Below are 19315 nucleotides of genomic sequence, written 5' to 3'. Positions count from 1 at the left end.
AATAATACTAATATCACTGTCACTGTCATCCCGTCATTCATCAATTTGCTTGAGCGGGCACCAGTAACGTCTGCATCGTGAGACTAGTTGTTACTGTTTTTTGGCATATCAAATATGCCACGGGTAGCTTGCCAGGCTCTGTTGTGTGGGCGTACTCTCAGTAGCTTGCCAGGCTCTCAGAGAGGGGTGGAGGAACCGAATAATAAAAAGACTAACATAAAACAGAGCAACATGTAACATTCAACACCAAGTATGTTATATTTATATATATATATATATATATATATATATAGAGAGAGAGAGAGAGAGAGAGAGAGAGAAATAAGCACCTGCTCTCTGATATAGAAGATTGGGTTGGTAATTTCCTTATTCACTACATTTCTCCAGTGTCGCTAGAACATATAACTGAATGTTGACTATGAGTTGAATAATATGTTAATGCAGTGTAGGGAAATTCCAAGAAAATAGCTGTCTGGTCTTGACTTGCTGGAAATTTGAAAATGATGGATGGGAAGAAAAGGTTTGTGTGTAAAACACGTCAAATAATAGAAAGCTTACACCCTTGGTAAGGAATGTCAAGAGCAGGATCTGTGTCATTTTGGGTGGTAGGGCAATGTCATCATCTCAAAGGAAGGGGTCTCCTCCCAAGCACTCCTGCAAATAAGATGCCTCCCCAGATGACACACAGCAGTATTAGAAAATTACCTATTATTTTCCTTCTAAAGAATTGTAATTAAATACAATCCTATGAATATTTCCCATCAGGGATCCTTAATATGAATACTTGATGATTTCCCTTTATAAATGAGAAATAATAATATAAAACACAAACCAATTCTTTATCTTTTAAGAGGTTTTGTTTTAAAGAGTTGTCTTCTTCTTTACTTTTCTCCCCTGCCTCTCCACACTCCTCTGTTTTCTCCAAATTTCAATGCATCATCCTTAAGTTTTAAATTTGGTAACTGAATCTTCATTTTCAATTATCTTCAGACTGTTATTTTCAAAAATAAAATGCAGCAATGTTTAGGTTCTCTATACTATGATAACTATTGGTTTATTAAGTGATCTTACTTCTTATTAGCAAAACATATGCTTCCTCACAATGGTATTTCATTGAGAAACCTTCACTAACAGATGTATGTATGATATACGTTTTGTTTCAGACTTTGAGTTCCTTCCCACAGAAAGCATAGTGAGGTCTTCTTAAAGGAAGAAAGTAATTTCTGTTTAGTTCTCTTGTTTTACTTAAGCCCTCAGCTTCTCAACCTCTAGAGAGAGAACCACAAGCATGTCATGAATAGATAGTAATGAGGTAAGGCCCTAGTATTGCATGCTACCAACCTTGGTAGAATCTCTGATACTGCATAGAATCTTTTGAGCACTGTCAGGAAAGAATGATGCTTGAGCACAGAACCGGGAAATAACCTCTTAGCACAGCAGGTTGTGACTGAGCCTCCCTTAAAAAAAGAGAATGAATGAAAAAAAAAGACAGAAGTTCTGCTTGGTCCTTTTTGCAGAAGAGAATCTGGACCTCAGGACAGTAACAGTGACTGTCATTAGTTGATCCCCCTCTCATCCTGAATGAGAGAACTTCAGAGGCACCCCTGACTACTTTTGTTCCCACTCTGTGGTATGAAAAACCTTGGTTAAAGTACACTTTTCCACCATATGTTTTGCAAATTATATTATTGCTACTACAAATTGTGTGATAGAATCATACATTTTTTGGTGATAATCAATATCTGATTATTATGTTGGAATAAAGCATTTTTTTAGAGATCAAGCTTTAAAAACAATGTATTTGCAAATATATTTGATAAACAGTAGACAAATCAGGACAATTTTACTTAGGTTAATTAATTCATGGTCTATTTTTTAATTAATTTATTCTTTTATTGAATCACCATGTGAAAAGTTACAAAGCTTTCAGGTTTAAGTCTCAGTCATACAGTGCTCGAACACCCATCCCTTCATCAGTGCATATATTCCACCACCAAGAATCACAGTATACCTCCCCCCTCCCTCCACCTCCCCAGCCCCCCACTCCACCTGTGTAACTGATAAATTTCACTTTACTTTCACTTTACTTTAATTACATTCAATATTTCAACAAAAAGCTCACTATTATTGTTTGGAGTTTCTCCCCCTAAAGTCGGACCTGCTGAAAAGAAAGCATTTGATAATTTGTTTTCCATTGCTGGGAATGAAGAGATAAGAGGTCAAGTGGCTGCACTAGCAGCCGCACGGTTTTGGATTTCTGTATTTTAGTATTTTAGTAACTAAGTCCAAAGAAATATCTGCCAGAAATTGCATCATTGCAAGCTTGTACCTGTCAGCTACTTTATATTCCACATATGAGTGCAATTTTTCTATGTCTGTCTCTTTCTTTCTGACTCATTTCACTCAGCATGATACTTTTTCATCCTCTTTTTTATTTACATATTTAAGCAAAACACCTAAGGGAGTTCTTCCAGCACTGACAAAACACAGGAAACCTACTAAAACCTTGAGTGCTAATGCTAATTATCTTTAGGAACAGCTGAAAAACATATTTTTGTTAAACAAATTTGGAAAATTTTTAATATTATTGTAGGCTTTACCTGACCCAGTTTGAAGTACTTAAGCAATGTGCTCTTAATAGTGGGAAATTTAGCTTTTCTTTTTCCTAACCACTGTTTAAATAAGCTATAAGATGTAAAGCCATTTTTGTACAGATTAGCCCAACATTTTGTCAGATGAAAATGTCTATACTATATCCTTTTAGAGTATTAGCATTTTCTTTCAAGGACACCTAGAAAAGTCATTTTCCTAGAGGGTAGTGAAAGTAATATCTTGTTACCTGCATATTTGAAGCAGCAATGATAATAAGTATAGCTCATAGCATAGCAGGATCCTTATAGCACAATTAGCAATTAGGAAAAGGGACTTTAAAGTACACAGTGTAAGAATAAATGTCTTTCTGTGTAAGACTCATGTTGGAGGATATACATTGGTTCAGTTAGTGTAGCTCAAGAATTTGTTGCATGACAACTGTGTACTGAGTGAAACTCTGCACATAATATATTCAATTAAAAATCTGTACTCCTATGGAAGATAATTTGTTAATTTCTTCGGAAGATGTTATGATGTATAATTGTAATCTCCAGAAGTTTATAATTAAGGCCACTCAGACTCCAATTATTATAAAACAAGGCAATATCTGTCAAAAAAGTATACAGCATGTTATTTGGAGTCACAAAGAAGAAAATATTGTTCATATGAATAAAGAAAATCAAAGAAGCATTAAAGAGGACATTTACAAGACTTGGGGGCTAAGGAATAACAGAATTCAGGTAGGTTAAGTATATAAAATATTGCATTTAAGATAGCAGGAAAATTCATAGCCAGTGTTAGGAAGGTTTTCCAGAAATGGTTTCTAAAAGTTGGCATATAGTAGAAATACATATGTTGTGAGTGACTTTGCAAAGGGGAGAGAAGAGAGGTGGCACCCTCAAGAAGGGAATCTACTACCTTCTCTACTTCCCTGGGGCAGTGGCGAGGGAAATTTTCAGACTAATGAGTACTTTCATTGTATAGTCTTTATGTCTCACCAACTCCAAACTGCAACTGAGTTGCACTTGTTCTGGTGGGTGTTGGAGATGACCCCGACCCCCAATTTTTCGGGGATCCATGGACTCAGCCTGGAGTGAGGAACTGCTCTTTGCAAGAAAGTGAATCCTAAACTCTACCCAGGTTTTCCAAGTCCATCATCTTCCTGCTCAGAAAAGAATTTCAGGAGGAGATAAATAGTGAGGAGAGGTAAGTTTGTTCAGGGAAAGAGGTGGAGATAAAGAGAGAGTGTTCCAGAGAGAATGGGGCCTTCTGCAGAGTGGATAGGCCCAGAAAAGCTTTGCTAGGGAAGGCTTTGTATGGGTTAGTTGGCTGGGTCTGGAATTCTTTACAGAAGTAGGAAGTAATAGAGTTTTCTTTGAGGGAAAGAACTGAACTTCAGGTAGTCCTTTTCTGAGCAATTATGGAAGGCTTTATCTTTGCAAGGCTGGTGCCTCCCCTCAGGGAATCCAGGGTCTCTCCTCTCAGAAATCCATCCAGGCTCTGACAGAAAATTCTGCAATACAAAGGGCTGCTGAGAAGGATCTCCATTTCAAAGGCCTTTATGCCCTTGGGCTGGTTTAGGTTCCATACAGTTTTCCCCCTACACTATACCAGGACCCCACTCTGCTTGCAACAGTCACAGATATTTTGCTAGGGGCTTTTTTTTTTCTCTGATTTTTGATTTGTTTGTTTGGGGACCACATCCAGCTTGCTCAGAATTTATTGCTGGCTGTGTGCTCCTGCATCACTCCTAGAGAGTTTTAGGGATGCAGTGGATGGAACCAGAGTGAGCAGCATGCAAGGCGAGCATCCCACACACTGCACTATCTCTGGAGCAGCAATGCAAAGTTTCAGTACTTACATCCAACTATTGCAAGTTATTCTGGAAGAATGGGAACATGATTATACTCTGACAAGGAAGATTCAACAAAAGTTTTGGGTAGATGGTGGGGGTGGGGGGTGGGGTCCAAGGGGTTGTCCTGCTTAGTAGTATGCATCTTTTTGGAAGTGAAGTGAAATCTGGGAAAGGGCAAATCCTTTTTAAGTATCTGGTGTTGTCAGCCTGATAGCTAGCTGATGAAGCAGCAGTGTGTTCTACTGAATTCCAGTATTCCTAATATTTAGTAAGAAAATCCTAATCCTGATATTTAGTAAGAAAAGGTGAGTTTGATGTCAAGCAATAATAACTTACTAAGGAATATTTAATAAAACAAATTTATTACTAAATAAACTTTGATAGCAATCATATTATTATCAAATTGCTATATAAATGTATGGACAAAGAAACCTCTTGCAATGTATTCCTTGATTTTTAAGTCAAGTTGCTCACATTTCAATGCTTTTGGGGGAGGTTAAACATTATGTTTCTGGAATACTAGCAATATAGCGAACATACATCTCATTTGCTCAGTAAAAGTGTTAATTCTTTTCAACTTCTCTTCAAAGGATTCTTGGACTCTCTCCCATCAAATATACTTCAAGTTGAATTATATCAATTTGGTTTTGCTTTAATTAACAGATTAAGTTACCTTTGAGAAATAGATTTTAAAAAAGTCTCCCTGATTCAATTTTACTCAGACAGGGCTAAATCAAATTGTTAAGAGCACTTCAAAGACATCTTCACCTTTACTTTACTAGCCTGATTGAAACTAAAGCTTAAAATGAAATGCAAAGTTGGGCAAAGAATGTAATAAGGGGAAGGAAAAAAATTAAATGTATCTTGAAAAATCAGTAACCTTTCTACAGGTTTTTCAGCGCTGAGAATTTGAGGCTATGGACATAAAAGAACAGTCTAGTTTAAAAAAGATCAGAATGCAAATGGTACTGCGTAAAGTTAGAATCATTCTAGAAACCCTGCCTCAGAAATCAGGATATGGAAAATGGGCACTGGTGGAGAGTTGGGTACTCGATCATTGTATGACTGAAGCGCAAGCACGAAAGTTTGTAAGCCTGTAACTATACCTCATGGTGATTCACTAATAAAAACAATATATAAATCAATTTTAAAAAAGAAGAAGGAAACGCTTAATAAAGTACTGATAAATTTTAAAAATAAACAAAACAAAACAAAACAAATCAGGATATGGGGTCTAATAATACTATGATTAGTATCTATTTGTACAACTATACAGCCAAGACACACACACACACACACACACACACACACACACACACATAAAGTTCTTTAAGTTTGAATAGCATTCCTTTTTCAGTCAAGCAGAACCTCACTTTATTTTTTCCCCCCTTTAAAGGGAAGAAGAAGAAGAAATTGATGAAGAGGAACTGGAAAGATTGAAAGCAGAGTTAGATGAGAATAGACAAATGATTGCCACTGTCAAATGCAAGCCTTGGAAAATGGAGAAGAAAATTGAAGTTCTCAAGTATGATGCTTCTTTTTATGATTAGAAATACTTTTCCTGATACTGATTTCCTAAATCCTCTGAGTAATATTGCAGTAGAACAGAAAATACTACATATAAAAGATATTAATATATACATATATTGGACTGGAGCGATAGCACAGCGGGTAGGGCATTTGCCTTGCACATGGCCAACTCGGGTTCGATTCCTCTGTCCCTCTCGGAGAGCCTGGCAAGCTACCGAGAGTATCCCTCCTGCACGGCAAAGCCTGGCAAGGCTGTGGCATATTGGATATGCCAAAAACAGCAAGAAGTCTCACATTGGAAACGTTACTGGTGCCCACTTGAGCAAATTGATGAACAATGGTATGGCAGTGCTACAGGGCTACTTATATTGTTATTCATAATGATATGGTTTTATATGCATATATATGTATATACCATATATGATTTTATATATATCACACATGCATTTGCATGTTGTTACATACCTTATATTATAACATATAATATATGTACATTTATTTGTTTCATATCACTGGAGAGCCTGCGATAATTATTATAGATAAAACAATTCTGAACAAATTTTCCAGAGGTCTTAATGCTTCTGTTCACCTTTAATCTTGTTCCTGGTACTGAGAGTTTCTTTAATTTAGTAAATTTATTATTCTGTCCCTGAAAGAGTTTATAGACTTTTATATATTAAGATTTTATAGATTGCATGCTCTTTTTCCTCTGTAAATTCCAGTCTCAAATGATATTTTCATGTGACAGCACTCATTAAGCCGAGAAAAGGAGCTATGCCAACAGAATGACAACAAATAGGATTCCAATTAAGGGTTATGCTAATAGTTATTCCCGGCTCTAACATCAGTGACCCAGTTTCAGTCTTATGTTGAGAGAGGATGCTAAAATCACACACAAAGGCATGTCGATTTTGAACTTCCAACATGAAAAGCCAAATGAGTGTTATTTTCTGAGGATGGAAGCAGATTTACCTTTTAGAATCACACTATATTTCCATGCCACAGTGGTTTAGGAAGGTGGAGCATGAAACAAAGGAATGTGTCTGTGTTATTAGTCATGCTTTCAGGTTTCAGTTGTAGCATGGATTGCATTTTCCCTCAAAAGTGTGCTTCCAAATTGAGGTAAATTTGCAAATGCATCATTTTACAAGTCTGTTTAACTAGTATATTTTATGGTATATACTATTCAAATTATAGCATGGTATTATTGTTGCTGGTGATAAAATTAAAGGACTAGTAGTTATCAAGACAATTTTTTCCTAGTCTTGGTTTGGCAGAAGATTTATTAAGAAAGGGCCATATAAGGAAACAGCTTAGGAAATTCAGTAATCTATGGGATCTCACTTCACATGCAATTTTTACAACGTATATATCTACATTTATTCTGTGATATGTGAAACCATTTATTATGGTTTGTTTTATTTTGTGGTATAAAGATTTCTAAAAATTTATTTTTGGGTTTTGATTGACATCTAGAAGTGCTCAGGGGTTATTGCTGACTCCGCACTCAGGTATTACTCCTGACTGTGTTCAAGGTACTATGTAGAATGCCGGGGATCAACCCTGCATTGGGTGATGCAAGACAAGTGCCTTCCTCCTATACTACCCTTCCAGCCTCCGGTATTATGATTTAAAAGCTCCAAACAATGGTATTTGTACTTTACACTTTTGCAACATCACACAACTTGTTTTTAGGTGGTGATTCCCCTTGCATGTTGATGTACACACCAGTCAAGGGGCTATGCAAGGGGCCAGAGCTATAATACTTCAGGTAGATCACTTGCCTTGCTTGCAACTGACCTGGGTTCTATCCCTGTTATCCTATATGGTTTCCAGAACCTGCCAGGAATGATCTCTGACTATAGAAGCAGTAAAAAGCCCTATAAAAACAAAACAGAAGGAAAACTAAGGCAACCATCATTCTTGGTTTCATAGTCCAATTTGTGTGCATTTATGCGTGCGTGCGTGTGTGTGTGTGTATGTGTATGTGTGTATGTAAACACTTTTATTCTGGAACTGATGATACTACATGAGAATTTTAAAAATATTCTTACTTGGCAAAATATAAGGCAGTTTTTTGTTGTTTCCAAAATCGCATTTTAAAATAACACTAGCCGTGAATTTCCAAACCTGGGAACCATATATACATGTGTGTGTGTTTGTGCATATATGTATATATACACATACATTTCAACATTATATATCATATATAAATGTATGATATATAATGTTGAAAAAATAGAAAGCAATTTTAGTGTGAACTTTTAAAAATGTATAGGATTGAGTAAAAATGCTAGAGTATGTAATCCATGTCCACACACTTGGTAGTCCAAAAATATCTGCATTTTCTCTTTCCTGCATCTCCCAGAGTTTCAGAATGGAGTTTAAATCACAGTTCTTCTGTTTAATAGCTGCAAATTTTAATAAATTGTGCCATCTTCTGACCTCAGTTTTCTTACAAAAGCATGCAAGTTTACAGGGTTTTTAAAACCATAAAGCAAGATAATTCATATAAATACAGCATGGTTCCAGAACACAGTACACAGCTGGGAAACATACTTGTAGTTCTTATTTTATCTCAGGACAGACTAAAATTGCCTGATTCCCTGCCATGTGATGGGAGGAATGGAAGGCCTAAGATCTGTCAAAGCTAGGGGGAAGTAATATCTAGTCAGAGGCAACCTCTGATACCTTTGGAATATGGTGATATATTAGTGGCCATCTGAATGAACAATAAGATTTTGAAGCTATAACAAAGAAAGTACAGTTAATGTTTCAACAACATAGATACTTCTTGGATCTATTTCTTCAAAAGATGCAACTGACCAACTATATTCTCAGGTTCTACCTTCTCAGATTAGTCCACCTTGGATGTTGCTTGACTGAATTTCTAGTTGCAGAGAGTTACCATATTTGGAAGGAATATCCAACAGTAGGAAAATGAGTATACTACAGGATTGGGTTAAAAGACATGCAACATTAGCAATTATTATTTAGGCAAGAAGCATAACACTTTCAAATATAGTTTTGAAACTGATGTCAAGTATTTTGTTTGTTTTTTATTTTTTTTAATTTTATTTTTTTTAATTAAATCACCATGTGGAAAGTTACACTTTCCAGGCTTATCTTGGTTACACACTGCTCAAACACCCATCCCTTCACCAGTGCCCATATTTTACCACCCAAAACCCCAGTATACCTCCCACCCCCCTCACCCCCGCTTGTGTAGCTGATAAATTTCACTTCATTTTCTCTTTAGCTTGATTACATTCCATATTTCAACACAATATTCACTATTGTTGTTGGAGTTTCCCCTCAAAAAAAAAAAAGCCCTGCTGACAAAGAAGCATCTGATAGTTTCCCATTGCTGAGAATGAAGAGATATGAAGTCATGCGGCCGCGATAGAGGCCGTATGGTTTAGGATTTCTGCATTGTAGTACTTTAGTAGTTAAGTCCAGTGAGATTTATGTTAGAAATTGCATCATTTCCCTTCCTGGGGCAGCATGGGGCTCTGGCTTAATTCACAGTCTAGAGACATTGGTGGAAGCAGTTGCTGGTCCCAAAAGTAGTCTAGCTGTCCTTTGGATTGTGGTCATCAGCAGCAGAGCGGTTGCACAAATAAACATGTGGCCACTTGAGTTGCATCTCTATTGATGCATCGCTATTGCCCCGGCCCGAGACTACCCAGACGCGTCCTGCTGTTTTAAGTTCCAACCTCTCTCTCTCTTTTTTTTTTTCTTTCCTGAGCCACCAAGTTCATACCTGTTTAAAAGTCCTCATAATATGGTGGACACCATGCCGCTTTCCCCCGACAGGGGAAAGCAAACCGAGAAAGCTCTTTCTCCTTCTCGGCCGGCATGGGGCTCTGGCTTAGGTCACAGTCTAGAGACATTGGTGGAAGAAGTTGCTGGTTCCAAAAATAGTCTAGCTGTCCTCTGGATCGTGGTCATCAGCTCAGTTTGCTTTCCCCTGCTGGGGGAAAGCGGTGTGGTGTCTGCCATATTATGAGGACTTTTAAACAGGTGGCGTGGGAAAGAAAAAAAAAAGAGAGAGAGAGGTTGGAACTTAAAACAGCGGGACGCGTGTGGGCAGTCTCGGGCTGGGGCGATAGCGGTGCGTGCTCTGCCGAGATGGGACTCGAGTGGCCACATGTTTATTTGTGCGGCCGCTCTGCTGATGTTAAGCATTTTTAAGGCAGTAGAATTGACTTTTTAGAAGGAAAGAACATCGCCTCATTTCCATTATTGCCATGAAACAGTGTTTTCCAATATCTGATTTATTATGTACTAAGAACTTCACATACTCATGCAGCTACTGAATAAGGATTTCTGTCTAAAAATGCACATGTGTCTAGGTCAGACCAAGAATGTGTATATTTAGATTTTACTCTAAAATTGTTGATGTACTTTGAAAGTTGAGACTTTTCTACTATAGGAAAGGGAAAACTTTCTTAAACAGAATATTTTACACTGTTTATTGAATGAGTGAGAGTATAGTTATACTGGAGGGGGGAGGGTGAAAGGAAAATAATTTTGTACTATCTAGTTTTTCTGTTTGTTTGGAGGCCACACCCAGACATGCTCAAGGCTTACTCCTGACTCTGTTCAGGGATCACTCCTGGCTAACTCAGTGGACCATATGGGGTCCTGGGGATCCAACCCAGGTTGGCTGCTTGCCATGCAAATGCCCTACTCTCTGTATTATTAGTTCAGTCTTATCTAGTTATTTGAAGGTTGATATCTATTTTTAATTATTTATTTAATTAAAGAATATTAAACACAAGTTTTTGGTTTTGTTTGCTCTTTTGCTATAGGGGGTGAAATTTGAGGTTTACTCCTGGCTCTGTGCTCAGGGATCACTCCTGACTGTGCTTGGAGAACCATATGCAGTTCTGGGGATTTAAGTGGGGTTAAATGAATGCATGACAAAATCCTTAACTCTTGTCATAAGATATGAATGAGTTTAGCTGAGAAGTTTAGTAGATCTTTCTGACCTCTAGAAGTTGACTAGGGTGGCATTTCTCAGTTGGGGGTCATATGGCCCCTTGTGAGCCTCAAGGATATTCCAAGTGCATCACAAGTGAAAAGCTCAGCAAAGGGGAAACATGGAACAAGATACAGGTGGCACCTGTATGATTGGGGAGCCCCCAGGGGAACCAAAATCAGCAGGAGACAGTAGCTGTAAAATGTCTGAGAAATCCTTAACTAGGCCAATAGGTAGCAACTCCTCTAGGTGAAACAAAATACTGGAAGACTAGGGTAGGGAACAATGAATTCAAGTAGGTAATGGCTATGTTTGGTTAGAGAAGTACAGGATGGAATTTTAGTAATAAATGAAGAGATTTGGATTCATTCAAAGCTCTACCTCTAACCTCATCTCTCTGAGCCCCAATTTATTTATCTATTTATTTAAAAAATGAAGGGATTAGATTGTGGCTCACAGCACCGTTTTCAAAGTTCTGTCCTCAGAGTTCAAATGGCTTCATTAAATCCCTTCAGGGAAGGGGGGAAAAGTTCAGAAGCAAGATTGTTTGGACATAATGCCAGTTCAAGCAAAGAGACTGAAGTTTTCTCTCTTCCACACAATGTGTTCATCTAAATGCTTTAGATGGAAGTACATTCTAAAGAAAATGCCCTGTGCCTGTCAAAATAAGAAATAGTTTTTAAAATCTTTCATCTGACTAAATATTTAAAGAAGCTTATTTTGGTTAAGAAGACAGCTTTCTCATTTCATGAGTCTATAAATGAATATATGGGAGTACTCCAAGTATACTTTTGCAAGGAACTGGCTCTTGTGTCAGGCACTGTAAAGTTACTTTGATAACAAAAATATTTATTTAGCTATTATGCTGACTCCTTTAATTCCTGAGCTTTCTAATATACTGAAGTAGCATTTTTTAAGAGCTCTGGTTGACTATAATTTGCAAGTCAGCATTCAAGAAACCAACTTTCTGGGATCAACCCAATCACATATAATTGCAATGAGTTATTTGAGAAAATATACTATAAATATACTATAAAACTATAAGAATATGGGCATGTAAGTCAGTTAGCATTAATTTGGGTGTGTGTAGTAGAGGAGTTAAGAAACACTAAGATGGGACTTGGAGAGATAGTACAACGGATAGGAAGCTTTTCCTGAATGTGACCCACTTGAGTTCTATCCTCGGAGTCCCATCTAGCTCTCCATGCACCACCTGAGGTGGCCCCTTAGCACAGACAGGAGTGTACCCTGAGCACGGCTGGGTATGCCCTGAAAACAAAAATCAATAAGCCCACACAAGTACTGAGGAACTACCATGAGAAGTTGCTGTGTTCAACCTCTCAGATGTCCCATGAGATGCTGACCAGAGTGGGGGAGATGCTTCTCCAGGACTGTTTTCTAGTGTTAGCTGCTAAATCTGGAGAAGGCAATAGAGATGCATGTTTGTTCCTTCAGCCTTGAGCTGCTCCTTCCAGGGAGTCCATCCCATGCTGTGGTCCTGAAATTCTGCCTCTCAGACATTTTCAGACCTATACTGCTGTCTAACCAGACCACCGCTCTTACCTTTTTTGGAGAGTTGTGAAGTCATTTATAATTTGTATCAACCTCCAAATCTCAAGCATATGACCCAGTTAAATCAGACTGAGAGTTGCCCAGATGGTTAGTTTGAAGGATATTAGTCATTGGGAAAAGTAGATCTATAAAAGCTAGTATTAAAAATGTTTTTCAAGATTCTTGGCAATCAGTCTTATTTGTTACCATCTATTTAGGTTCACTTATCTAGAATTCGGATAATTCCTGAATAAAAAATAGGTAGGAATTTTTATTTATGGTAGCTACAATAAAAAAATTATAAACATCAGATATTTAAAAGCTCTAAGATTTTTTTCTACATAAACCATGGTTATTATCATCCTTTAATTTACATTTTTTGTGCCTTATTTCTTACAGTCTTCTTAGTCAATGTATTATAAATGGCAAAACACTGAATCTGTTTTATCTACTGGTCAGAACATCCATACTCTAATAATTTTTTTTCTTTTTTTTCATACTCTAATAATTTTTGAGTAAAAGCAATTTTTCTAACTTGGACCCTTTAGAATTTTAGCTATTAGAGACAGCTGATTTCACAACCTGTTATTAGACTATCCACAAATATATTAATTTTGAAAGATGATTAAAGGAAGAATTCCATTATCTATCACTTAAAAATTATTTAAGAATGCTTTCAAATGTGCTTGACATAATGCATTAACAGTAGAAGAAATGTGTACTTGATAAGAACAAGATAAAATTAACTCAAGAAATATGACCTTGTTGGGGGAACTATTTTTCAGGTCTCTTCATAAGATATAAATGACAGGATTACGCAAGGCTGCTACTGTGGCCGCGCGAACTCATATCTCTTCACAACAGGTCTGACTAGTGGGGTACTCCTAACAATAATAGTTAGGTTTGTGTTGAAATATTGAATGTAACCATAGTAAATAGAAAGTAAAGTGAAATTTATCAGTTACATGGTGGGGAGGGTGCTGGGGGGCGGGATGGGAGGTGTGCTGTTTTTTTTTTTTTTTTTTTTGGTGGTGGGTTATGGGCACTGGTGAAGGGATGGTTGTTTCAGCATTGTATAACTGAGACTTAAGCCTGAAAGCATTGTAAGTTTCCACATGGTGATTCAATAAAATAAATTTTTTTTTTTAAAAAAGCAATCTAGGTCAGACAACAACAACAAAAATAAATGACAGGTTTATATCAGGTCTATAATAAGAGAACAACCAACACATTTTAGAGGATATCTTGAGATACATATCTGAGAAACACAAGTGCAATATTATTCAGGGGGATTTAGACTAAGCTTATTACTATAGAGTAAAAACATTTAATTTAAGAACAATTAAATAAGTGTTAAAAATAAAATGTTGCCATTATGTTAGAAGATCATAGTAAATTAAATGATATGAAGAATGAGGTATAGTTCTTTTGGGGGAATGGGATGCGTCCTCAGGAGTACTCAAGGGTCTAGTGGCCACTCTTGGTGATATTTGGTAGACCTTTATTATTTAGCGTTCATAACTCAGCTCAGTGATGTTCACGTGCTACCTGAGCTACATCTAGTAATGTTTTAAGAGAGAGGAGGGATTCACAGTACAGGGATTCAAACTCAGGATCTCACACATGCAAGGCATGTACTACATTCTTTTGAGTTATCTTCTTAGCCTGAAAGGGAACTAATTTTATATGTCCAATATAATATGCCTAATATTGCCTCTACAGTTTTGATATTAAAAATATTTCAGGGCCAGAGTGATAGTACAGTGGGTAGGGCGTTTGCCTTGCATGAGGTTGACCTGGGTTCAATCCCTGGCATCCCATATTATCCCCCCAAGCACCACCAGGAGTAATTCCTGAGTGCAGAGCCAGGAATAACCCCTGAGCAGTGCTGGGTGTGACCCAAAAAGCAAAAAAAACATTTTTTTTCAATAATTTAAAGTTCTTTACAGTCATGTTTGGTCAATATTTATGCGTGAGTTTATATACATGTATATATGTGTATTTGTATGTATATATGTATGGTTGCATATATACACTCAGATATCTACATAATTATGCAAACCTTTGAATTCATGCTTATATTTTACAAATAGAGTTTTATAGTATTTTTTATTTTTAGTTTGGGGGCATATCCAGTGGTGCTCAGGACTAAGTCTTGGCACTACTCTCAGAGATTACTGCTGGCAGTGCTCAGAGGGCCATATGTGGCACTAGGGATTGGAATGCTGTCAATATCATGCACGGAAAGCATCTTATTATCTTTCTAGCCCAGGATTTTATTTTCTCTTTGGTTTTGGTGCTAGACCCAGCAGTACTCAAGTCTTACTACTTCCTGCTCTATGCTCCAGGGTCACTCTTGGAGTGGCAGTATATTCAGGGGAACATAGGTGATACTGAGGGCCATACAGGGGTTACTCATGTACAAAGCAAGCATCTTAACTACTATATACTCTCTGACCCCTATTATAGCATTTCTTGGCCTATGTTTGGTCACTGGAATTAGGACAAGTTAAAAGGAATGTTACAGCTCAAAAGAGTTCTTAATAGTGTCCACATCTAGCTGTGCTAGGCTGGAAAGACACTACTTGCTAATGTATGATTCCTTAGTAGAATATGTGGTACTGGTTATCAAACCCAGGACCTTGGACATCCCAGGCATGGGCTTTACCAGTTAAACTGTCTCCCAGCTCACAGAAGTGAGATCATGGAAGGAACATCAAAATAATGACTCCATGTCAACTCAGCAAAAGAACTAGTTTGCATAAGAACACAGTGGGGGGAGGGGGGTCTGTGGATATCTTTGTTGCCCAGTGCTTACCAAGATCTCTGGAGCTTTTTGTTTTGTCACAATCAAATTCACAAAGTATTGTTGATTGTTTTAAAATTCACTTATCTGTCATCATTTAAATTTCTTTCCCATTCATAAATTAAAAGACACAATAACTATTGCAATAGGAATTTTTTAAAAAATAAACACAATATATATTTTTTTTTGCTTGGGGAGGGGTATGCCTGGCCATACCCATGGTTTACTCCTGGCTCTGTGCTCAGGGATCACTCTTGTTAGTGCTTGGGGACTATATAGGGTTTTAGGGATTAAATTTGGAACAACTGTGTGCAAGGCAAGTGACCCCACCTGCTATTCTCTCTCCAGGCACTCAAAACACATTTTGAAAAAAATATTTCATAATATTTAGAATTGCTTACCAAGATAGACAATAAAAGCATGGGTAAGAATAGCCAGGTTGCAGAGTAAAGTAATACTCATTCAGTGTTGCTGGGAATATAAACTGGCTCATCTTCAATAGTAAACAGCATGGAAATGTCTCAAAAATTAAAAATAGAATTAGTAATCTGATCTAATTACCCTGCTCCTGGGTATTCATACTAAGAACCCCCATGCTAATTTAAAATGCTATACCTATGTTCACAGCATTATTAATGATACTCAAGACCTAGAAACAACTTAAATGACTAACGATAGATGAGTGGATAAAGAAGTTTGGTTCTATATATGCACAATAGACTAGTAGCACTGTAGCACTGTTGTCACATTGTTCATCGATTTGCTCCAGTGGGCACCAGTAAAATCTCCATTGTGAGACTTGTTGTTACTGTTTTTGGCATATCGAATGTGCCACGGGGAGCTTGCCAGGCTCTGCCATGCAGGCAGAAGGAGGGACACTCTTGGTAGCTTGCCAGGCTCTCCGAGAGGATGGAGGAATCGAACCTGGGTGAGCCGCATGCAAGGCAAACAGTTTACCCACTGTGCTATCACTCCAGTCCACATAATAGACTAGTACTTAACTATAAAAAAGATAAAGTTTTGCATATTTATATGACTTGGGTGGAAACAGTATCATGTGAAGCAAGTAAATCAGAAGACAAGTACTTGGATGATCTCCCTCAGAGGTTGATCTATAAATAAACAAAGCAAGGGAACAGTGTCCAATGAAAAGAAGTCCTTAGCTTCTGACTACAGGACTGAGGTTACCACCACAGTGGAAGAAGGAAGTGGATGAAGAGTCCTGTGGACAGTGGTGAAAGGAAAATGACATGTTGTTCAGTGGTAGAAGTGTTATAGTAACACTCACCCACCAAACTTCTAAATGTTTGCTTTAGTAAATCAATTTTATCCTAATAATTTTTTAAAAAAATCTAATTATTGTATAGAAACCCTTTACCAAGAATTTTTTTTGGGGGGGCACACCCAGCAGTGCTCAGTGCTTAGTCCCAGCTCTGTGACCAGGAATCACTCCAAGTGGGCTTAGGAGACATATGAGGTTCCCAGCACAGTGACCAGCACTGTGCAAGTCAAATGCCCTCCTCACTATAGCTCTGGCCCTTAGCAAGACTTTTAAACAGACTGATCCCCTTTATTCTGAAGTACTTCCCGTCACTCATTGTTTTACATTCAGAATTCTTTAGTGTGTTTGATTAGAATGCACAAAAAGCCACACAAAATTAGCAGTTTGTCTATAAGCCTTTGAGTGGTTCCAGAAAAAAATTAGTGTCTGAGTAATTGGAAAATATGAGATTTTTGTGAAATTCATGCTGGAAATATTGTTTTTATTTTATTCTTTAATTAGTGAATCACCATGAGGGTACAGATACAGATTCACACATCTTAGAACTTGTTTTTCCCTCATACAATGTTCATAAACACATCCCTCCACCAGTGCCCATTCTCCATCACCAATAAACCCAGTATCCCTCCCCCTCTCCATCCCATCTCCCCCTCACCCCACCCTGTCTCTGTGGCAGGGTACTCCCTTTTGATCTCTCTCTCTCCAGTTGGGTGTTGTGGTTTGCAATAGGGGTATTGAGTGGCCATTGTGTTCAGTTTCTAGTCTACTTTCAGCGCACATCTCCCTTCCCACTCGGGATCTCCAACCACATTTTACTTGGTGTTCCCTTCTCTATCTGAGCAGCCTTTTTCCCCAGCATGTGAGACCAGCTTCCAAGCCATGGAGCCAACCTCCTGGTACTTATTTCTACTATTCTTGGACATGCTGGGGAAATATTTTTATTGTTCGAGACATTCTTGCAAATTGATGCCCAAAATGCCAGTCTCTGCCTATTTGAGCTCAGTCTTAAATGTCTAGTTTGATTCTTGTCTCTTCTGCAATGAGTTCAGTTAACTCTTCCTCTATTATTCCCTCTTTTACTTTCACAACCTGTCACAGGACTGCTCTGAAACAGTTTTATGGGCTAGTATATTATTTTTCTTAATGGAGTTAAAATTTCAGAAAAGAATGTACATTTTATTTATTTCAAAAAACTTAACATATTGATAAGGAAAAAAAATACACCCACAGTAAATACTTAGGAGAAAGGGGTATGTAAAGGGGAGAGTAAAAGTGATAGCATAGCAAGTTCTCTTGAAGCTCTGTGCAAGCAATTTAGATTGTCAGTAAAATTTCTACCGACTTCTAAGAATAATGTCCTTTCCCTAAGGCAGGGGAGCAGAGACATTGCCATCCTGCAGGTGGTGAGTGTAGCTGAGGTAGATTCATATGTAGTTTTTCTTATGCTCTTGTTGTTTGTTTTTGTTTTAGGCTCATAAAAAGAAAAGGGTTACTCCTGGTTCTGCATTCAGATCAGTCCTGGCAGACTTGGGGACCATATACGGTGCCAGGTTTGCAACCTGGGTGGGTGATGTGCAAACCAAATATCCTATCCACCAAACTATCACTCTGGCCCCTTTTATTACTCTAGGGATCCATTCTTAAGGAGTTATATGTTGCGTGAACGTTCATGCAGTCGGAGGCGCTGAGATAAGGAACGCGGAAGAAATATGTCTCATGGAGGACCAAGGCTCTCTCTGGCTCTTGGCAAAGGCAGAGGGCCTCGTTGATCTCCTTTTATTGATTATGGTACCTCTAAAGGGCACAATACAGTGAAGTCATCAAAAGCATCAAAAGATGTTTTGGAAGAACATTGAAGCAGAATTATTTCCTTGTATCTGCAGGCCAGTAATCTAGGCCTCCAGAAATAAGACACAAAACCAAAACTGAAACCTTCCTTGGGCTAAAAGCACTTGGATTTACATCCCAAAGACTAGCCTGGGCTGCCACTTCAAATACAAACTGGGCAGGCATTTGAAATCTACATCCCAAGACTAGGCTGTACCAGAGCCTGCATTTGAATCACCATGAGGTACAGTTACAGACTTACAAACTTTTAAGTGCTTGCGTTTCAGTCATGCCATGATCAAGTACCCATCCTTTCATCAGTGCCCATATGCCACCACCAATGGTCCCTGCATCCCTCCCACCACCTCCACCCTGCCTCAGTGGCAGGGCACTCCCTTTTGCTCTCTCTCTCCTTTTGGATGTTGTAGTTTACAGTAGATGTACTAAGTGGCCATTATGTTCGGTCTATAGTTTACTTTCAGCCTGCCTCTCTCATCCCAAGCGGGCCCTCCTAGCACCCTTTACTTGGTGGTCCCTTCTCTATCTGAGCTGCCTTTTCCCCCAGCATATGAGGCTGGTTTCTAAGCTGTGGAGTAATCTTCCTGGTACTTAACTCTGTTGTTCTTGGATGTTAGTCTCCCATTCTGTTACTTTACATTCCAGAAATGAGTATAGTATTCCACTGTATAGATTACCAAAGTTTCTTTTCTTTTTTTTTTTTAAATTTTATTGAAACATTGTGAGATAGTTACAAGCTTTCATGTTTGGGTTACAATCACACAATGATCAAACACCCAGCCCTCCACCAGTGCACATTCCCCACCACCAATACTCCCGGTACACACACCGTATCTCATCCTCCCCCTGCCTCCAGGTTAGACAATGTAA

General features: G+C 38.1%; 1 protein-coding gene across 1 annotated transcript in view; it reads left to right on the top strand.

Moving 5' to 3' along the window:
- Positions 1-19315, top strand: part of TMC1 (transmembrane channel like 1) — a 163112-nt gene that overhangs the window by 29846 nt on the left and 113951 nt on the right. Inside the window, exon 4 of the mRNA XM_055122337.1 lies at positions 5844-5972. Coding sequence (XP_054978312.1) covers positions 5844-5972 — 129 coding nt within the window. The remainder of the gene's footprint in view (positions 1-5843; positions 5973-19315) is intronic.

Source organism: Sorex araneus, chromosome 1 (assembly GCF_027595985.1).
Source record: "Sorex araneus isolate mSorAra2 chromosome 1, mSorAra2.pri, whole genome shotgun sequence".
NCBI classification, from domain to species: domain Eukaryota; kingdom Metazoa; phylum Chordata; class Mammalia; order Eulipotyphla; family Soricidae; genus Sorex; species Sorex araneus.
This window is presented reverse-complemented; position numbering and strand designations above follow the sequence as displayed.